We start from the raw sequence: 22973 nt of genomic DNA, 5'->3' as shown, positions 1-22973 counted from the left end.
GCCCGTTTGAAGTTACGAGATAGACATCCCCTAGTGTTTATGAGCAAGTCCCAAAATTACGAATGTTGCAGTACCACGGCAGTTGTTCGCCCGTGCCCTATTCCCCCTGCCCTCAGTCTCCACAATTGCTTCCCCCTTCCATCCTGCCACGCCAGACTCACTTACCTTATAAGATCTGTCTCTTCTCTGCAGCATTTTCTTTGCTTTTGAGGGAGAGGAGAGTTGATGGAAGCTCCTATCGTGCAAGTTCAGGTACCCATCCTCGTTTGCAGACTGCAAAAGAGTTTCACGGACCCCAGAAATTTTCATTCTCAGTGCGAAAAGTGTTTGCGGTGCCTGTTTTCGCCCTGACGTGGACTGAAAGGGGCCTTTGAAAATGGAGGGATTCATTCTGTTTTGAAATGCCCCATAGGTGCTTATGAGGCCTTTGAAAACGGGACAAATTCCTCTTTTTTCAAATATCTCATAGGTGCCTGTGGGGCATTTCAAAATGGGCCAAATTCTTCTGTTTTCAAAAATCCCATTTTTACACAGATGAAGCTTCCAGTCTCTGTCAAGTCTCCATCTGTGTGAAAAGTGTCCTGGTGGTGATGGAAAGGAGTTGGGGGAGGGGAGGAGTAAGAGACATGCACCACAAACAGTTTTTGTGTCCAGGAGCTTCCATTGACTCAAAGGGAAAGAAACTGCAGCAGAGAGGAGACAGATCTTTGCAAGGTAAGTGAGTCCAGCACAGCAGGGAAGGGGAAGCATGAAGTATGTTAGTGGATTGGGGAGGCCTTGGGAGCCTGTTCCATCACTAGGCCCCCCGGGGCCTTCCCCACCCTGAGATACCTCATGTGCATTTGTTCACACATTCGCCCATGCATTAATGCGTGGCCAAAAGCAGGGAGTGATCTCATTCGAGATATGAAATTCACTCCCACGAATCATCGAGGTATGAATGGAATGGACAGGCTCCATTACATTCATAACTTGAGGACTACCTGCATAGTTTATTGATATTATAATAGACCATATTTTTGAACCCTAAAACCTATTTTATACTTTCTTCAGTTTTCAAAATGTCATTCTTTGCTGAACATCCTGCTAAACCTTTACTCTTGAGCACAGAATAAACATTGCAGTTGTGCAGATCATTTTGGAATAATTACAGAATCTACTGACCACAAATTGATTTTTCTTTGTAGCTTTAAATTTATAGCTAGCATAATTGTGAAATATCTGACAACTCACCAAAGCCCACCTATAGGACTCAGCAAAAGAGATTAAAAATGGGGACATTAAGATTTATAGCACCATAATTTAATTAGTAGGCAAAACTCAACTGGAGAGATGATCATACTGATGACACAGAGCTCTGTATCTTTTTCAGTCAATACCAAGAAGCTTTTGGAAATCCTAAATCTGTTTGGACACAATGAGCAGTTACATATTACTGTGTTAACTGACCTATAGTCTAGAGAAGGTGAAAGCCTTGATGGTCAATTGAAGTCTGAGATTTGGAATTATCACATGTTCTTGCTGGAGTACCACTGTGAACAAATGTGTCATCTGAAAATGCTTTGGGATCTGGCACTGTGTGAGCAGTTATAGATGCTGCAGAATAGCTTAGCCAGGTTATTATTTAAGGTACATCTAACATGTAGGGCTAAATTTTGAAAATGGTTTGGGAGAGTGTTCTGAAATTTGCAAAGATCCCAGAAATAATGTAGCTTCATTTTTCAAGAAATTAATTCAAAAAGCCACATCCTTTTTTTAAAGGCTCAAATGGTTTGAGGATCATTCATAGTCTTATGCATTCTAAAACAGCTCTTATAGTCCTACTTTACATAAAACTGATATAATAGAAGGGTTGAGCCCATAGGCAAAAATGGTGGACACTCTAAGAAGCCCTCTGGGTCTTCATAGCCACCTCTCTCTATATATATTTATATCATATCATATATGGTATTATATATAATAATGGAAGTTCCTGGCTCTGTAACTGATAACTCTTGGTAGGTTTAGATATTAAGATGCAAAGCTTCCCTATTAAAGAAGAGACAATCCAAACTAAAATGGAAAAGGTATGTCCCAGGCATATCACAAGATGGCAGCAGTCTGCTACAAATGCTAAAAAATATTTGGGAAAAAAAAACCTTTAAAAAAGAGACAGAGATTGGAGAATACATTCTACAGAAATATAGTAGTTACACGAGTAAAACTTTCCCTATTTTATGCAGAAAATAGAACCAGGGGAGTTTATCACCGAACAATAATTCAAAGATTAAACCTAATGCAACGCATCCTGCGGTTTCCCAAACCAGATATTTCCTTTTTTTCCCAATTACGTTTGGATTTCCTGGAACTCCCAGTAATTCTGAGGCTCCTGGGAAGCCGAAGAGACCCTCCTGATTTTCTCCTGCTTCTTTCTCCAGTTTCTCTCCATCTGTTTCCTTTTTTTTGTTGAGAAAGAATAATTCAAGCAGTCTGTCTCTGAGGGAATTACTAGGTTATTTCTCTGTGTGTCAATATGACAAGCAGCATCTTTTTCTCCTGAAGGTATTGATTTTAGGTCTGTATCTGTCTGGCAGGTAGATTGGCAGGTTGTGATTATCAACTTGTAAGTTGTCATTCACATCAAGTGGTATGAAACTGCTAGTACTGTACAACCATCTCTGAAAGCCCCCTTACGTTTCTTGACTCATGATGGATGAAGTTAGGTTGATGGAAAAGACTTTTTTCTGCAGCAGAATTCTGTTTATGAACCTTTTAAATATGGAAGCCAGATTAAACCTTCATAAGTAGATGAGATGGTGTAGGGTTTCCTGCCTGGGCAGGGGGTTGGGCTAGAAGGCCTCCAAGGTCCCTTCCAACTCTGTTGTTATGTTATGTTATGTTAAGTAAGTTTCAGGTGGTAATTAAAGATGATACAGGTAGTCCTCAATTTATGACCACAGTTGAGCCCAAAATTTATGTTGCTAAGTGAGAAAATTGTTAAGTGAGTTTTGCTCCATTTTACATCTTTTCTTGCCACATTTGTTAAGTGAGTCACTGCAGTGGTTAACTTAGTAACATGTTGTTAAGTGAATTTGGCTTCCCCATTGACTTTGCTTGTCAGAAGGTCCCTAAAGGTGATCACATGACCCCAAGACACTGCAACCGTCATAAATACGAACCAGTTGCCAAGCATCCAAATGTAAATAATGTGACTATGGGGATGCTACAATGGTCATAAGTGTGAGAAATGGACATAAGTCACTTTTTTCAGTGCCATAATTTCAAATGGTCACTGAATGAACTGTTGTAAGTTGAGTACTACCTGTATTCTATTGAAAATGTTAATGATTTTAGATTCCACATATGATCATTTTTCACAAGTCATTTTTTAAATTTGAGCCTCAGCAGGCTCAAGGTTAACTCAGCCTTGCATCCTTCCAAGGTCGGTAAATTAAGGACCCAGATTGTTGGGGGGAATAGGCTGACTCCATAAACTGCTTAGAGAGGGCTGTAAAGCACTGTGAAGCGGTATATAAGCCTAAGTGCCATTGCTATTGCTATATTAGATATTTTAAAAGGTTGCAGCTTGGAAGAAGTATTCTGTTCATTCATTTATACCATGTATATATAAAAACAATGCTGGACTAGTCTAGGAATGTGAATCTTGCCAATGAAACTCATTGAGTGGTTCTCTACTATTCCCCCCTCTGAAAAGGTGGCTGTCTTCAAAGACCGGGAACAGAAAGAGGTTGAAGCCATGCACGCCCTCAGGGAGGCCAACCTGGCCAAGATGACGATGGTGGATCGCATAGAAGAAATCAAGTTCTGCATCTGCCGCAAGACGGCCAGTGGATTCATGCTACAGTGTGAACTCTGCAAAGACTGGTTTCATAGCACTTGCGTGACCCTTCCCAAAACAAGCTCCCAAAAGAAGGGCTCCAGCTGGCCTGCCAAAGAAGTCAAGTTCTTGTGTCCACTTTGCATGCGATCTCGAAGGCCTCGTCTTGAGACTATTTTATCCCTACTAGTGTCCTTGCAAAAACTCCCGGTACGGTTGCCAGAGGGGGAAGCATTGCAGTGCCTGACAGAGCGAGCTATGAGCTGGCAAGACCGAGCACGGCAAGCCCTGGCCACTGATGAACTATCTTCTGCATTGGCCAAACTTTCTGTGTTGAGTCAGCGTATGGTAGAACAGGCGGCACGTGAGAAAACAGAGAAGATAATCAGCGCGGAGCTCCAGAAGGCGGCTGCCAATCCTGATTTACAGGTATTCGTTCATTTCTTGGGTGCATGTAACAATTCGCCCCTGTGGATAATGATCTTATTGCTTGAACCCTGTCACCCCAGTTTGATTTGAATGCTCCCCTTCTGAAACTTAAAAGTTAATGTTTTGTATTGAGTTCTTAAACCAGTCCAAATGACCAAAACACAGTTGTTGTTTTTTAGAACATAACTGAATACACATTAATTAGCAGGGGCGTTGCACTTTACAAAGACTTAGGAACAAATAGTTATATTCCAATGCAGGAAATTCCAAAATCTTACAAGCACAGCTTTTCAAACATGAATACAGTAGATTTTTATCACTCGGGAATTGTACTTCTAGGAGTTAAGTGACATTGTTTTCTTATTGGGTATTCTTTTTTCCTACTGTAACTATCTCTTTGGGACTTGCATCTCTTTACACTTACATTCATTTTTGTTCCAGTGATCTGTGACCTTTCAGGTACTGAATGCAGCTCCTAGCATTTTTTGCCATTAATTTCCTTGGTTAGAGCTGTTAGAATATGCAGTCCCAGCAATTATAGAGTAGCGACATATTGCCAATTTCTTCTGTATGCTTTCCTTTGCTATGTATTGCAGAGAATACATCTTATTTTGAGATTTCTGCTTGCTTCCTAGCAAAAATTATGTAAAAAGATACTTTCAAAAGGATTTAATTGTTTTTCTTTGTTGGAAGTTATTTATTAGCATCTAATAAATATAAATAAATAAATCCCAAATGATTATTAAACGTTCTTACTGATGATACATGTTTGTTTTTGTTTGATGCCTTCGGTGTCTAGAAAATGCTAATATTTTCAGGTACTGTATCAATTACCAGCATCCACATATATTACAGACAATGATTATAAAAGTGAAGAAGCAATGATGGTGTTCTCAGCATCTGAACAAAGGAGAGAGTATTTATAGTTGTGTCTTAGATGCTTAGAAATGAAATTTCAACTTTTATTGTTAGAAATATAATTTTAAAGCAAATAATAAGTTTCTTGTAATCTGATTTGCAACTCTGTTAATCAGCTGAAGTAACTTTTATTGCATTGTACAAGTTTTACCGGATGCTTTTTTAACTCAGTGTTTTTCTTCACAAAGGGTCATTTGACTAGTTTTCAGCAATCTGGGTTTAATCGGGCTACGAGTAGTGTATCTTCATCTCCTCGACAGACTATGGATTATGATGATGAGGAGACGGATTCAGATGAAGACATTAGGGAAGCATATGGCTATGATATAAAGGTAAGTCTTGCAATAACATTTCTGTGTTCACTATTGTTAATAATTGTTTTATTCCCTCAGTGAGACTTCACCAGTAACAAACTTTACAATCATATATTGTAAAGTTGTTTGATACAATGAGATGATCAAGAGCCTCTTGGGAAATTTTGATTTTTAAAAAAAAAAAAAAAGTTAGTGCAGACTTTACATTTTTAGAAAAGCAAAATGCATAATCTTTTTCATTCCGCTATAACTATCTTTGCCCATGTATTACTGTAGGAACTGAAAGAAAATAACTGGTTTTACCCGCATTCAATGTAATTCTGTTCACATATCTGTGGCAGGTTGTATTAAAATGATTAGATCCCGTTCCATAATCTTATGTTTCTGCTGTACTTTTCTTTAGGACAATGCCAGTGTAAAGTCTTCTAGCAGTCTGGAGCCTAACCTCTTCTGTGATGAGGAAATTCCAATCAAATCTGAAGAAGTAGTAACACATATGTGGACGGCTCCCTCTTTCTGTGCTGAACATGCATATTCATCAGCTTCAAAAAGCTGTTCTCAAGGTAATTCTTTCCCCCCCTGCAATTATATCTACGTGCTGTTTATTTGTTACTGCAATTTATAAGCTGCTCAATTCACCAAAAATTCTCTAAGCAGTTTATAAATTAAATTAATAAATAAAGCACTCTGGGGCCAAAAACAATTACTACCAACCTGCCTGGACATAAACTGTTTCAACTCCTACTCTCAAAACGACGCTATATGGCATTGCACACCAGAACAACTAGACACAAGGACAGTTTTCCCCCGAATGCCATCGCTTCTAAACAAATAATTCCCTCAACACTGTCTGCATTACTATTACTATTACTGCATTACTATTAATCTTCTCATCGTTCCTATCACCCATTTCCTCCCACTTATGACTATATGACTGTAACCTTGTTGCTGGTATTCTTAAGATTTACTTACTTGTTTGTTCCCTATGACTATCATTAAGTGTTGTACCTTATGATTCTTGACAAATGTATCTTTTCTTTTATGTACACCGAGAGCATATGCACCAAGACAAATTCCTTGTGTGTCCAATCACACTTGGCCAATAAAGAATTCTATTCTAAAAAAAATAAATAAAAAAATTTGGTGAGGCCAAAATGAAAACTAGATTTGGTTAACTTCATTTGCAGATAGGTAGACAGACAGACAGGATGTAATATTCCAGACATTTGCTTTGTAGTATATTTTGGAGGCCATATGAGCACAATGCTCTCTATTATTAAGTACTACAGTTGTGTATTTTCTCAGGCTTCTACATAAACCTGCAAAAAATGTAGCTTTCTTGATGAGTTAAAATGATTCTTAAAGCAATGGTATCTTTTTTTTAAAACTGACATTAAAATCTGAAAAACAGTGTGGCTATTAATGAATAATAGGTGATTGCCCAAGCTTCTTTCAAATCATTTTTGAAACATGATTAGAACTAGTATTTAATCACTGTTCTATTTCTGTAACTGTAACTGCAACTTTCGAAGATTTCAGAAATAGTATGTATCTCTGGGGTCTTAGGTTGTGTACTCCAAATAAGTGCTTAGTGGCACCTGGGTAACAATTAACTATAGATTCTGAGTTACTTTAGAGTCTTAAACCATCCAAACGACTTATGTCATGCCTTTCTATAATTAATGACAAAGAGACCATCAACTACTGGGAAATTGGGTAATTGAATTTTTTAAGAAATCAAAACTTTAGTCTTTTTTACATTTCATGTTATTTGTTTGTTTTCTACCCTTTAGTCTTAAACATGTTTTTTTTCCTTTGTGCTTCTTTTTGAAAGGTTCCAATACCCCAAGAAAGCAACCCCGTAAAAGCCCTTTAGTTCCTCGCAGTTTAGAACCTCCTGTGCTTGAACTCTCTTCTGGAGCCAAATCACAGCTAGAAGATCTAATGATGATAGGAGATATCTTAGAAGTATCCCTTGATGAAACTCAGCACATCTGGCGGATTTTGCAGGCCACGCATCCACCCTCTGAAGATAGATTTCTTCATATCATGGAGGTAAAGATAGGCTTTTTCTATCATAAAATAGCAAAGTCACATGTAAAATTAATTTTTGCAAAATGGTATTGCAGAGAGCACTGCTGCTATTTCATCTCTTTCTTGGACTGCCTCCTTCTAATTTACTGTTCAGGATTTGTTTCCTTACCAAGGTCTTCCTTAAAGCCCCTATCAGCTCATTGCATCTGCCCTTCCACTCTTATTTACTCCTTTTTTAAAAAAAATTCTCACTGAATCCATACAATGGAACATTGTACCACATATTTTTGCTTGAAAATCAGGAGCATCCTGGGTAAGCATCTTATAATTTGATGCAAAAATATCCTGTCCCTATTTCAAGTGCCAGGAATGTGGGGTCATTCCTACTCAAATGCAGCAAAAAGCTTGTTGATTGCCATTTGCAGAGGAAACCCAAGGTCTAAGGCTCTGTTATTGTAAGATGTACATATATGTATATCCTGCCTTTATTATTTTTACAAATATATGGTGTCAAACATATTCAGCAAACCTTCCTCCTCCTATTTTTCCTCCAACAATAACCCTGTATGGCATTTGGGCTGAGAGAAAGTGACTGGCCCAACGTCACCTAGCTGACTTTCATGGCTAGGGAAGGACTTGAACTCATGATCTCCTAGATATTGAAAGTGAAATGGTCAAATTCAGCCTCCTGAAAATAATTCATTTTTGAGACAGAGGAAGAAGAAATATGTCTAGAACTCCTTTTTGCAAATGATGACTTGCTTTACATTCCAATCCTTCTGATTGGCTCTTTCCAAGAAAGCAGATTACTAGCTTGGGATATATATATATATATATATTATCTTACAAGTTATTTAACACCCATTTGGTTCCAAAATAGAGCCTGCCACCTTAGACTTTAAATTAGCATTGTGATTATTATTTACTTTTGCCTCTTTTCTCCTGTTAATGAGTTTATTCACTCACTGGAAGTGAAGTGCTGTGTGCTTATGGAAACTAGCTTCTTCATATTGCTTTTATGATACACAAGGGGATAATCTGGCAATTATCAACATCTTTTATTTCTTGAAGGATGAGAGCATGGATGAGAAGCCATTAAAAACCCGGGGAAGAGATGCTTCGGAGAGAAAAAGGAAGCGCAAACTAGAGAAAGCAGAGCAATTCTTTGGCGACATGAAGCAGAAGTCTAAAGAGCTGAAGAAGTTGGAGAAACCAAAGAAAAAGAAGTTAAAACTAACAATGGACAAGACAAAGGAGCTGAACAAACTAGCCAAAAAGCTGGCTAAAGAAGAAGAACGAAAGAAGAAGCGTGAGAAAGTGGCTGCAACGAAGGTAGAGCTGGTGAAAGAGTGCACTGAAAAAAAGAGGGAGAAGAAAGTTTTGGACATCCCCTCCAAGTACGACTGGTCAGGAGCAGAAGAGTCAGATGATGAAAATGCAGTGTGTGCCGCACAAAACTGTCAGAGGCCGTGCAAGGACAAGGTGGGTCACCTTGATTGATGTTTTCAGAGATCATTGCTTCAGACTCCAGGGCTGTATCTTTGAAAGTTTTTGCCGTGCTTTATTTAAAAGGTCAAAATACAAACCCAATAACATGTCTGTTCTTTGACAAGGGAATTTATGATTTATTTATCCATCAAATTTATATGGCTCCCTGTCTCACAAAATATGCCTCTGGGGAGCATGCAACACAATTAAAATAATAAATACACAGGAAGAATCATTATTTAAAAACATAAAACAGTCATTATGTGCCACGGTGCTGCGGTGGTTAGCCGGCTGCCAGCAGTTTGGCAGATCGAATCTCAGCAGGCTCAAGGTGGACTCAGCCTTCCATCCTTCTGAGGTGCGTAAAATGGGGACCCAGATTGTTGGGGGCAATATGAAGATTCTGTAAACGGCTTAGAGAAGGCTGTAAAAGCACTGTGAAGCGGTATATAAGTCTAAGTGCTATTGCTAAGTGCTATTAAAAAAAATACACACACTACCAGGAGAGAATGAACATCAACTACAGTGATGGAACCATTGTTAAGATTTCACTGTTCTCCTGGAATCTAGGCCTAATTACAAAGCCAGGCCTTGAGGGACTTCATGAACATCTAACCTAACTTCAGGGGGTGGAGATGTTACAAACGGTAGGCGCCATGCTAGAGAAGGCCTGCCTCCTGGAACCTGCTAAGCATAGATCCCTACTAGCAGATACCAAAGCATGCCTTCTTTTATCAAGCCCGTTGAGATGGGGAAATACAGTTAGGGAGTGGTATTCATTCAGATAACCCAGCCCCAGGCTGTGAAAGTTTTTAAAGATTAAAACCAGCAACTTGAAATTGGGGCCCGAAGCAAACTTGGCAACCAGTACAGACTAGAAGCACACGTAACTGATCACTCTGCTGTGATGATGCTGGTATATACAGTATGTCACAGAAGTGAGTACACCCCCTCATATTTTGTAAATATTTAAGTATATCTTTTCATGTGACAACACTGAAGAAATGACACTTGGCTACAATGTAAAGTAGTGAGTATACAGGTTGTATAACAGTACAAATGTGCTGTCCCCTCAAAATAATGCAACACACAGCCATTAATATCTAAACTGCTGGCAACAAAAGCAAGTACACCCCTAAGTGATAATGTCTACTGTTTCAGTATGTCTATTTGATGAGACTTTGCTAAAGCAGATTCGGTCATGGCCACTGGATTTTGCTCATCAGTAGACAATTAGTAAAGAAATCGTGAGTTTGTCTGTTGCCCTTCCATTTATAAGTTTTTTTTCCCATTGCCTCATCTGCTTCCCTGATGATGCTGTAAGAAACCTACTGATAATCCAGAATTCTCTATTACAATACTATTCCTTCGTACTGAAATCCCTAAGATGGCTATCTTTATGAAAGAAAATTAATCTTCCAAAGATTCTTGCACAAAAGCTTTTAAGTCAGTTGAAGGAAACCACACGCCTTGTTCTATTCTATTCCCTGGTAGTAAGCCTGCATAGGTTTTTTGAAGTGATCGGATTCGATTATAGTACATTTCATTATTTTCCCCTCTTTGGAAAATTTTTGCAGGTCTGCTTGCATAGTGACAACGATGGATTCCAGTCAGAAACAGTCTGCTTAGAGCAGTACTCTCAGGAGTTTTGTGATTTTGTTTAGGGAACTTCCCACAAATCAGTTTTGGATATATATTTACTTCTATATCGGCGATGCCTTAAAGATAGCTAATGCATATGTGCAATATAATATTTTATCATGCTTGGGAATGAGGGAGATTAAAAGTGTACTGTCCAATAAGAGAAGAGTTTTGTTTTTAAGTGAGCAAATAACAAAAGCTGTTCCTTTGTGGGAAATGTAAATCCTGCGTAAGGACTGAAGCTGCTGCAAAAATTTCCATATGCTGCAAAAGACAGAACTTTGCTGCAGGGCTTAACTGCAGAAAACTAAGAAGCACTTTCTGAAGAAATTAAATCATTTTGTTGTATGAACTAATCACATACACGATAGATTAATATATACAATGCACTGGTTATTTCATTTTGTATAAACTTTGTAAATAGTGGTAGAAATTAATTTAAAATATACTGCCAGTTTATGCCTTTTTATTAAATGCTTGTCCAATTCAAAGCTGTCAACCGCCAAGAGATTGGTAGATTTTTTTTTTACAAATCACAGGAAAGATGGCAGAAGACAGTTATGTATACTTATGTCCTAACTATATTATTATTATACTTAAGAAATCATATTGCTTAATTTGTCCTCCCTTTAATCGTAGCCCTAAGGAAGCATAATAATATATGCCGAATGACTCATTTCAGGAGATGACCTGGAATGATAAATTTAAAACAGTCATTGGAGTTTACTGCTTAGTACTCCAGCTTCAAGGTTTAATTTAATTTAAAGTATTAAATTTGTAATGACATCCAATTCAAAATGACTCTGGGCAGTGTACGATACTAAATGCAGATAAGATTAGCTATGCAGAAAAACTTGGCATATACTGGCAACCAGCATAGCCAGGAAGCAGATGTGTTACACGGGCATATAGAACCACCTGGGTTGCCACATTATGGACTATCTGTAGCTTCCAAATGGTTTTCAAGGGTGACTTCATATACAGTGCGTTATGGTAATCCACACAAAGCGACCAGACCATGAGTGACTGTGCCAAGGCGCTTCTGATTCAGAAATTAGTGTACTTCGTACACGAGATGGGTCTGCATGAAACAGGAAATGGGGTACAGGAAGACCCCTAAACTGCATGCCAGCTTTGAATGGGCTAGAGGCTCAATGAGCAAGGCTAAAGATGTGGAATCTTTGGATCCAGGAGGGGGTATGTACCCATAGGTATTCAGTCTTGCCGGGGCTGAGTCTAAATCTGTTTCTCTCACCCAGATTATGAAGATATTTAATGCCCTAATTTTTAATAAGGAAAAGTTCTAGGTGCTTTAAAAAGTAAGATGTTAAAAAAGTAGCTCTTGATAGCCGCAACAAGCAATGCTCCAAATTTAAGCCGAAATGAGCTCGAGAAGTTGTCTGCTCTAAAGTTCTTTATTAAAGGAGTTGTTTTATCTGACTTGGTAGTCATCGAAGGATCTGTTAATCATGACCACCTTGGCCATACTTGACTTTTAGTTGCATTTTTCCCTTCAGTCCTTGTCTCCAAACATAACTCTATATCATATGTATTGAATAAAAAGCACAGCTGTCTCATCTGTACATGCATAATATCAAGTACCAATTTGTATGCTTATCAATGATATTTGGTGACATGTTTTGCTCTAATTTCTTTTAGGAGTGAGAGTGCAGTCTGTCCTGAAAAGATTATCTAATGGAAAGGCACAACTGGCCTCATTTTGCAAGCCTTTGAGCTTTCACTTGTCATAATGAACAAAATGTCTAAAGTAATTTTATGAATGCTAACTCTGCAGTTATCCTATAAAGCTTGTGTGTACATGTGCAGGCACACGCATCCACACATCCATCAAATTTGTAAGATTATAAAACATCATAGCAACTCTGAGTGGTGTACAATATTACAAATGAGCTAAAAACATATTATCATAGGATAGGATAGGATAGGATAGGATAGAATAGAATAGAATAGAATAGAATAGAATAGAATAGAATAGAATAGAATAGAATAGAATAGAATTTTTTATTGGCCAAGTGTGATTGGACACACAAGGAAATCAAGAAAATTGATTTGAGCCGTGGTAGCTCAGGCTGTAAGAAGCCTGTTATTAAAACACAGCAGCCTGCAATTACTGCAGGTTCAAGCCCGGCCCAAGGTTGACTCAGCCTTCCATCCTTTATAAGGTAGGTAAAATGAGGACCCAGATTGTTGGGGGGGCAATAAGTTGACTTTGTAAATATACAAATAGAATTTTTTATTGGCCAAGTGTGATTGGACACACAAGGAATTTCGCTTGGTGCATATGCTCTCAGTGTACATAAAAGAAAAGATACGTTCATCAAGGTACAACATTTACAACACAATTGATGGTCAATATATCAATATAAATCATAAGGATTGCCAGCAACAAGTTATAGTCATACAGTCATAAGTGGAAAGAGATTGGTGATGGGAACTATGAAACGATTAATAGTAGTGCAGATTCAGTAAATAGTCTGACAGTGTTGAGGGAATTATTTGTTTAGCAGAGTGATGGCCTTCGGGAAAAAACTGTTCTTGTGTCTAGTTGTTCTGGTGTGCAGTGCTCTATAGCGTCATTTTGAGGGTAGGAGTTGAAACAGTTTATGTCCAGGATGCGAGGGATCTGCAAATATTTTCACGGCCCTCTTCTTGATTCGTGCAGTATACAGGTCCTCAATGGAAGGCAGGTTGGTAGCAATTATTTTTTCTGCAGTTCTAATTATCCTCTGAAGTCTGTGTTTTTCTTGTTGGGTTGCAGAACCGAACCAGACAGTTATAGAGGTGCAAATGACAGACTCAATAATTCCTCTGTAGAATTGGATCAGCAGCTCCTTGGGCAGTTTGAGCTTACTGAGTTGGCGCAGAAAGAACATTCTTTGTTGTCCTTTTTTAATGATGTTTTTGATGTTAGCTGTCCATTTGAGATCTTGCGATATGATAGAACCCAGAAATTTGAAGGTTTCTACTGTTGATACTGTGTTGTCAAGTATTGTGAGAGGTGGAAGTATGGAAGGGTTTTTCCTAAAGTCTACCACCATTTCTACAGTTTTGAGTGTGTTCAGTTCCAGATTGTTTTGGTTGCACCACAAGGCTAGTCGTTCGACCTCTCGTCTATATGCGGATTCGTCATTGTCTCGAATATAGAATGAGAAGTCTCGAAATAGAATGAGACTATTGCCTTATACACTGTAAGCCGCCCTGAGTCTTCGGAGAAGGGCGGGATATAAATGTAATTTAAAAAAAAAATGGAATTGGATATCTGTTGGAATATTTCCCAAACTGCTATCATTTTAACACTTCCACCTACTTGAATTTCCTTCTCTGTCCCAGTTCTGCCAATGTATAGTGGCCATTAATCTACTACCTTTTTGCAAACAAAAACTAAAACAGAAAAAAAAAACCAGGTATCCTTTGAGTAGTGACTTATAAGCACTTGTTGAAATAAAAACACCCTGAGATTAGAGCTGCAAAAGGGGAAAAAAACTGTTTTCAGCATGGATGAGAATTTTACAGTAGGCCTACAACCACTGTGGGTTAATGATGAAGCTAATTTCTCTTGAGTTCACGTTGGCAGGGATTCATGATTGTATCAGCATTATATGAAATTACTTTACAATGAGTCATGTTTTTTGCCTAGGTAGCCTCATATTGTCTCTTCAGGTTGGGAGCAGCTAAGCTTTATTCCTAGATAGGGCCTATAGTTGTTGGATACGGAACTCAAATTTTTTGATCTATTCCCGAATCTAGATCTTTCCTGAACTCTAGATTTTCCCCTCAGGTGTTATATTTCTTTCCAGTTTACAGTTAAAATATAGATTTCACTTTGAACAGAGAAGGCTGATCATTTTATCTCCCAGATTCTTTCTGAGGTTGTGAGGATAAATAGGAAATGAACAATGTAATTTTTTTTTAAAAAAGTGTTTGAGTAAAATAGCTTTGGCTCTCACTCAACTTCTTTTTTTTTATTTAAAAAAGTTTTATTTTAACATTCTTATCCAATAACATATCCAATAACATATTTAATGTACCATCATATACAATTAATCGGACCTGCCCGGTCACCACCCCCTTCCTTTAACTCTCTTCCCTTCTCTACCTTCTTCTACTTTCCACAACCATCCTCCCCCTCTCTTATCTACATCCTCTCCTCCTTCCTCCCTACTCCTTTCTTCTCCCTCTTCTATCCCTCTTCCTTCCTTTCCTCTTCCTCCTCTTCTCTTTCCTACCTCCTTCTCTCTTCTACTTCCTTCTTTCCCATCATTCTGAAGTGGTAGCCAGGCAGCTCCGATCTTACATTAATTATACATCTTCAATCATCTTTGTACATTAACTATCAATCCATTTTCTACCCTCATCCCCCCTCCCCCTTCCTCCCCCCACCCCCCGAGACTTCCGAGAACCGAATACAGGGTATAAAACTAACAACAAAAATTAAAATATAGCACAAATCATAATCCATAATCACTCCTTAAAACCTCCACTCCCCTTCCAGAGACAAAGAAGATACTTTTCTTCCAATCCATTATATATCAGACCATTCCACTCCTAGAGTTCTCAGAAATTTCTGATTGAGTTAGTGTTTGTTCTTGAATAAAGTACATAGTTTTTAATATCCAACCTTCATCAATCAATATCAAAACAACGTTCCATCTTCCAATATTCACCAAGGGTTCTTCTAAAATGTCTTTCTTCCTTAAGCAGTCTCTCAAGAATAGTTCATATTTCCAACTTAATTTCTTTAATTTTTCTGTCCAACCTTCAAGGGTAAACAATAGTCCATCTTTTCACATCTTTAACATTTATATACAACAAATAATATTACAAATATCCAATATATCAATTGTAATAATTAAAATCTTCACTTTACCTTACTTATATCAAATAACATTATTAAAATTACACCTATAACTTATCCAAAATATATCTATTATAACAATTACATTCTAATTAGCCATATAACAACATTACATCCATCTCTTAAATATAATATTTAATCCAAATTTCTAAATTTTACTATCTATCCTCCAAAGTTAAACAATATTCCATCTTCCTATTCCTTTATACCTCAAATATATCAAATAGTACCCCTAAAATTACACATTTATATGCAAAATAAATCATTTACAAAAATTAACCATAATCATATATAATAGAGCTAAACATTCTCCCTCCCCTTCTTCTGTCTTACACATTTTCCGCCATCTATTCACCATTCAACTTAACATCTATTAATAAAGAATTCCCAATCTTTAATACATTAGTGTAAAAATCTCGTGCTTTACAAATTGTATTAAGAAAATACTTTCTTCCTTTATAATTCACTGTTAAACCAGCTGGAACCTCCCATCTAAAATATATCTGATGTTTCTTAAACTCATCCGGCTCTCACTCAACTTCTATTGACTCTGGAAATGTCGAAATTATGTATAATATGGAATGTCACTCCATTCTTCCAGCTGTTCTCTCTGCCTACTTTACCCTTCTGACCCTGGGATTTCTTGATCTTCCATCCAACTATTAATCTCGTATGGCTTCCAAGTCCTACACATGTTTGTCTAGGTCAGAGGTCTTCAAACTTGGCAGCTTTAAGACTTGTGGACTTCAACTCCCGGAATTCTGGGAGTTGAAGTCCACAAGTCTTAAAGCTGCCAAGTTTGAAGACCTCTGGTTTAGGTACTGCTACCCCCATTGTTAAATGGGTATCTATATCTAGCATTGCTATTATGACTTGTCAGATCTCGCTGAGAATGGTACAATTTTCATTCATAGATTATTTGTTAAAAGCATCAGATATTCTGCACATACGTAAATGTATTTAAAGACACAGGTAATATACATTATAATGTAAGAGAGTTGATATTTGTATGGATCTTGTATTCCTCTGGATTTTTCATGTTTTCTAAAACTTACTTGTATATGAGTGATTTGGAATACAGTTTTGATGCTGAAAACATAAAATATATACATGATACTTTCCCCTTAATATTTAGGTTATCTAATACAATACTGAAGGTGCTTTTTCAAGAGGTGATGGGGCTTTCTTGTTTTTCTTTGAAGACGTTTCACTTCTCATTCAAGAAGCTCTGAAGAAGCTTCTTGGATGAGAAACGAAACGGCTTCAAAGAAAAACAAGAAAGTTCTGTTGCCCCTTGAAAAAGCACCTTTGGGACAACCAAGACCTGAATGACTGAGAATCTCTATAGACAGTTATCTAATACTTTTTTTTTTTTTTGTTACATGCTCATTCTTGAATAATATCCACTCAACCTCTAACCAAGGTGTTTGCTAAATGATGAACTCATGCAATTTAACTAACATGCGTGTATTGTGTCTTACAGGTAGACTGGGTGCAGTGCGATGGTGGTTGTGATGAATGGTTTCATCAAGTTTGTGTTGGTGTCTCACCAGAAATGGCAGAAAGCGAAGATTATATCTGTATTAACTGTGCAAAGAAACAGAAGCAAGGAGGAGGTAGTCCAACACCACCTCACTTCCTGCTGAGCTACAAGCTACCCATGGAAGACCTCAAGAAGACAAGTTAGCAGCTACTTGGTCTTGATAGGACTTGAGGGAAAAGGAACACTAAGAAGGTGTGAAGCTAACACGACCGCTTGGAAAGCTGCACTTCTGGCAGACATACAGCCCTATGGTGGAGCTGGCCATACGTAGCTGGCTTCCATTACATGAAGCGGATGTCACAGGCAATGGGGTACTGGCCCAGCTATGCAGATATCATCTTGTTCAAAGGCCCAGTCAGTATTTTTACTCCCCATGTTTCCTGCGGAAGGCTGAGTGTAGCTGCTGCCTTCAGACTAAGCAGATACGAGGCCCATGGATATATATGTATATATATATTTTGCCTCGACAGTTTAAATTGAGAGCACTCTGGAGAATCTTGAGCCCTCTGAGTTGCCCCATAATGGCATGTTGGTTGAGAGGAGATGGTTTTCCTTCAGCCTGTTCAGGTCATTGGGGCAATGTTACGGAACCTGCTTTAAACACCACACCCCAGGAGGATAGAAAACTCCTTTCTCTTCTGCTCTTTAGAAGCAGAAGAAATGTAGATCTCAAAAACGTTGGCTTTGTATTTACCCCAAAGAAATTTGGATCATAATCCTTCTGGGGGAAAGCTCACATATTAATGAATTCGGAGCTAAGGCATGTTACCTTGGCAAAGCACTCCTTCCTGCTTTGGTAGCTATTTTTCTCTTGTCTTAAGCTTTACCAACACACTGTCACTAAATTGTTTAAAGCAAGGTGCAGCTGGTCATGGATATCATGAGTGCATGAGATTTTTCTAATGGGTTGCAAGCAGCCCAGCTTTTTCTTGATTCTGCACTGATACGTCTTCTGTGAAAATCTTAAGTCACAGTATCCCCAGCATCATCAAGTTAGTCTTGCAGTACCAATAGGCTGTCCATAAGATGCGGTTTGCTTCCTCGCCTTTAGTTGTTGATGAATTTAAAGGCCTTCACTTGGCCACAAATCCACTTTAACTTCCCTGCCCCTCTGTTTTCTGGAAGATAGGTGGCCGAGGAAGCGGGGGAGGGGAGAGTATTCCCAAATAATTGTTTTAGTAAACCCATTTTTTTAAGGACTGGTTTTTACTTTTTTCTATGTCTCGGACTACTGACTTGTTCTACAAAATAAATAGATTATTTTTCTTTGTTTTTATACTTACCACGGTTACCAGCAGCACAGAAAGAAAGAGAAAGAGGCTCACTAAACAAAAACCTGCCTGCAGGCTTGGGTTTTTTTACTTCATTCCTTCCTTGTAGTACAAGGAACTTAGCAGTTACTCCCCACATCCTTGTTCCCCCTGCTACCTGTGTTTTAAATAGGTAAAAAAAAAAGAAGAAATCATGTGCTACTTTCCTATTGGGGTATGTTTGGTTAGCAAGGCCTCTTCGTCCTTGCTGTGTTCCAGTTTATGCTGGGTTTTCTGTAAGTAAATGGCTGAAAATAGCCATAGTGGTGTCTCCCCCACCCCCATTTATCTATTGTGTTTCCATTCTTCTACAGCTCTAGATGTGTTGTAACTATAGCGTCCAGTCTTCTTAGCTGCAAGGGTTGGGATTTTCTAAAATATAAAAATGGTAGTGTTCTGCCTTGCCTGTTTTGTGTCCCTTCTGTTACACCTGGAATTTACAGAGTTCATTGGTAAACATCACTGTCACGAGGCACTGCGTAGACCTCAGCCTCCGTAGGATTCCGATAAATAGAATCAAAACCTGGGATCAAGAGGAAGATTTTCAAAGCTTGGAGTTGCACTAATGGCCTACAGTTGTAAGGCTCGTGGTTTTTACTGGGTGCCTTCATTTGATCATGCGGCTTCTGAAAAAAGGAAAATTGCTGCCACATTTCTTGTATATTTTGATTACATGCTAAAGAGGCAAGTTACTTGTGCTTCTGTTTTAAAATTAAACTGAAAAATAGCTTACCTATTCAGCAGGTCAGTGGTTACAGCTGACATTTTGAAAAAAAGAAAAGAGATTTGCAAGGTTCCTCTACTGCATTAATCCTGGTAGTCTTTCTTTTTTCTTTTTTAATGCAAATTGAACTTTAATTCACATGTTCCTGGCAGTGGCTGTAAGGTAAGAAAACACAATGGTTTACAAGGGAACAAAGAAAAAGAATACTAATTTTCAATATCACCATACCTTTTAACAACACGTTAAAAGTACCAAATTATAATTGGGATCTCCAGCTAACATATTTTGACCTGATGCCGGGATATTCCAGATAGGCAATTTGATGTTTAAAAAAGCATTCAGAAGATTTGAGTGAAGGAGGTTGAGTATTTACTTGTCCAGTCTTTGTTAAATAGTCTTCATTTGCCAACAGAAATTAAGGTGAATTTATCTTTTTCTCTCATCAAAAACAAATACGGATATAGATTTACAAATTTCCTTTACTTTTCCTTACTTTCCTTGTCCAACAGCCTTTTGACATTGAAAATCTTTTTCAGTCTGTTTCAGAGCTGGATTCTTACCATTTTTACATAGTTTGATTTATCCAACCCATCCTCATCTTTGTGCTTTGTTTTTTAAAGTTTCTGTTAAAAATAGGACTTTGAATTGTATTAGACCTCCTTTAAGTGACCAAGGTAGCGCAAGAAATCTGTTCTCCAACAATGCTTAATGATGATCATCTGTTGGGTTTCTTAAAAGATAATTTAATCAAGAATGTAATGCAATAACTTTTATGAAGGATTTGGTATTAGAATAGCAGTTACAATATAAAGAAGAAAAGTGAAACACATAGAAGAAAACGAGATATACCAAAATTATCACCATAGAAAAAATGAGATACAAAAATTATCACGTCAGTTAATCCTTAATTGGGTAACCTTTAGCATGAATTATGGCCTTACAATGTCTTCCCACGGAGTGAACCAAGTCTTAGTTCTGCAGCTGTTGTAATGTGAAATCAAGATTGATTGATTGAATGATTGCTTCTATTAACTGGGTTTTATTGCTGACTAACAAGTTTTTTTAGTCGGCTCCATAGATTTTCAATTGGGTTAAGGTCTGGGTTACTCCCAGGCCATTCCAGCAGTGGAATATGATTATCTTGAAACTCAAAAAAAAAAAAAAGTGGTGTTATTAGCCATCAAACCTCAAAAATACACTTTTCCCAAAGGATTTCCACAATTTTGGCCACCACTGTAATATATTTATGCACATAATACCTAAGAAAGATACTAATACATTCATGTCAGAAGCACCGAAGTACTTCGATGGTGAAAGGATTTGCTATTGCCTGGGGGACACCCAGTTGGGAGCTCTTTTGTGTCCCCATGAAGTTGCCCACCGAAGTGGTACCCATTAATCTACTGGTCACCTGCTTTCAAACTGCTGGGTCTGCAGGAGCTGGAGCACGTGATGGGAACTCATCCTGGCCTGCAGCAGCGAGTCCTGAATGCAGGCCTGCTGATCGTCAGCTGAGTGTTGCAATCTTGTGAGCCACCATGAAAAGAAGTGTTTGGCTGAATTGAGTGGAGGGGCATTCAAGTGGCCACTGCATGCCACAGGACCTTGTGAATTTTCTATTCACAAGGTCCTGTGGCATGCAGTGGTTATTTGGATGCCCCAAGAAGCTCATGAGTGGTGTTCCTTTTCCACGATTGGCCCCAGCAATCATTGATGACTTTCATCCACCAGGATTTATCAATCCTGAAGTTCTCTGCATTTAGATGAAAATAGAATAGAATAGAATAGAATAGAATAGAATAGAATAGAATAGAATTTTATTGGCCAAGTGTGATTGGACACACAAGGAATTTGGCTTGGTGCATATGTTCTCAGTGTACATAAAAGAAAAGATACCTTCATCAAGGTACAACATTTACAACACAATTGATGGTCAGTATATCAATATAAATCATAAGGATTGCCAGCAACAAGTTACAGTCATACAGTCATAAGTGGAAAGAGATTGGTGATGGGAACTATGAGAAGATTAATAGTGCAGATTCAGTACATAGTTTGACAGTGTTGATGGAATTATTTGTTTAGCAGAGTGATGGCCTTCGGGAAAAAACTATTCTTGTGTCTAGTTGTTCTGGTGTGCAGTGCTCTATAGCGTCATTTTGAGGGTAGGAGTTGAAACAGTTTATATCCAGGATGCGAGGGGTCTGTAAATATTTTCACGGCCCTCTTCTTGATTCGTGCAGTATACAGGTCCTCAATGGAAGGCAGGTTGGTAGCAATTCTTTTTTCTGCAGTTCTAATTATCCTCTGAAGTCTGTGTTTTTCTTGTTGGGTTGCAGAACCGAACCAGACAGTTATAGAGGTGCAAATGATAGACTCAATAATTTCTCTGTAGAACTGAATCAGCAGCTCTGATATATACTCTGCTAGTACTGTGGGAACTGGAGAAATTGTACCTTATTCACATTTTGCAGGCCACTTACGGTGTCTTATGAAACGGAAAGGAAAAAAATTCTGCGAAATGCGAACACAGAATCTTAAGTTCTCGTCCATCTGCTAGTCCCTCCCCGCCCCAATCCCCAACTATCCTTTCGGCACCAGCCTGCCAGTCCCTTCAATCTTCTGTAATCAGCACAAGGGAATTGCTCTCCAGCCGTGGGATTCCCACGGACCATGGATTTACTGGCTTGGTCTTAGGTGGTCCATTGTGTTGCATGTACTCTTTTCTTTTCTCTATAGCAGTCTGCTTTCTAGAATTGGTTGTAAAGCTGTACAAGAAACCCTTTTGAGTGTATATCACACACGAATACTTTTAGGATTGTTGCATAATCCATATGTCCTGTTAAAATTGATTCTGGGGTGAGAGATGATAATTCTTTTCTATGGCTTCATCAAAAGAGTGGGGAAAATAGCATTTGGAAGAGATTCAAGAAAACAATGAGAATGAATTGAAGAGTCCTGCGAAGGGAGATGATATAAACTTGGTATATTAGTCTTGATAAAAGGATACGATATTACTATTGAACTTTGTGCATTGTTATGCGGGGAGTGGGGGGACCCTTGCAATCTATTTGCTCTCATTCCAAAGTATAGGACATGAAACTAAATTGCAAAAAGGCAGTTTCTGCTTCAGTATTGGAAAAGGCCTTCCAGCAGAACAGATCACCCATGGGGCCAGATCCCATGGGCTCCCTTTGACTGGATATATTCCAAGAAGCAGTTGCTTTTAAAAGGATTTGGAAAGAGTAATTTAGCTAAGCTGGATGGATGCATACATTTGGCAGTAGCAGTGAAGTTTAACCGGTGCCTCCTTGCCCTGAAACACGGAGCTTCCTGCTTGCTGTTGAATAAAGAATGCCATAAAATACCGTTGGGATGACAAAACTAGTCATTTTATATGATAAGATCACAGATGCACCCAGGAAGGTAAAGGGGGGTGGTGGTTGTTGTTACATGATATTCTATAATGGCCAAGCATACATGGATAGTCGTTTCACAAAGCTTACATATTAAACATTGTAAATAGAACGGGGTAGTTTGCATCTGACATTTTTGGTCCTAGTGCTCAGGTGTGGAAGAGGAAGCAATGGTTGTACAACTTAAAAGGGCTGGTGGAGTAAAGAAATGGCAAGTTGTGCAAAATGCACCCTTTACGCCCCAAGGTGTCTACAGGAGCACTTTAGTGATTAAGGAATAAGTGAAAGATGATGGGGGAGAAAGATAAGACAAATTCAAGTGCTGTTGCTTACTAGGTTTTAATGTGCCAAGATTGTTACGGTTTGTGTCTAACCAGGTCAGTAGAAATGGATATAAGAATACTGATTCTATCTTGTTCTCTCTCACTGACAGACTAACCTATGGAACAAGGAGTTTTGTAGC

At 38.3% G+C, this 22973-nt stretch overlaps 1 protein-coding gene across 2 annotated transcripts in view; it reads left to right on the top strand.

The window, feature by feature from the left end:
* Positions 1-18769, top strand: part of KDM5A (lysine demethylase 5A) — a 50313-nt gene extending 31544 nt beyond the window's left edge. For both annotated transcript variants that reach the window (XM_058190744.1, XM_058190745.1), the window contains 6 exons: positions 3695-4246; positions 5353-5496; positions 5882-6041; positions 7313-7533; positions 8584-8994; positions 17001-18769. In XM_058190744.1, coding sequence (XP_058046727.1) covers positions 3695-4246; positions 5353-5496; positions 5882-6041; positions 7313-7533; positions 8584-8994; positions 17001-17204 — 1692 coding nt within the window. In that variant the 3' untranslated portion in view covers positions 17205-18769. The remainder of the gene's footprint in view (positions 1-3694; positions 4247-5352; positions 5497-5881; positions 6042-7312; positions 7534-8583; positions 8995-17000) is intronic.
* Positions 18770-22973: the final 4204 nt, after the last annotated feature.

The sequence above is a fragment of the Ahaetulla prasina genome, chromosome 7 (genome assembly GCF_028640845.1).
Source record: "Ahaetulla prasina isolate Xishuangbanna chromosome 7, ASM2864084v1, whole genome shotgun sequence".
NCBI classification, from domain to species: Eukaryota; Metazoa; Chordata; class Lepidosauria; order Squamata; family Colubridae; genus Ahaetulla; species Ahaetulla prasina.
Note: the sequence above shows the minus strand (reverse complement) of the source record. Positions and strands in the feature narration are given on the sequence as shown.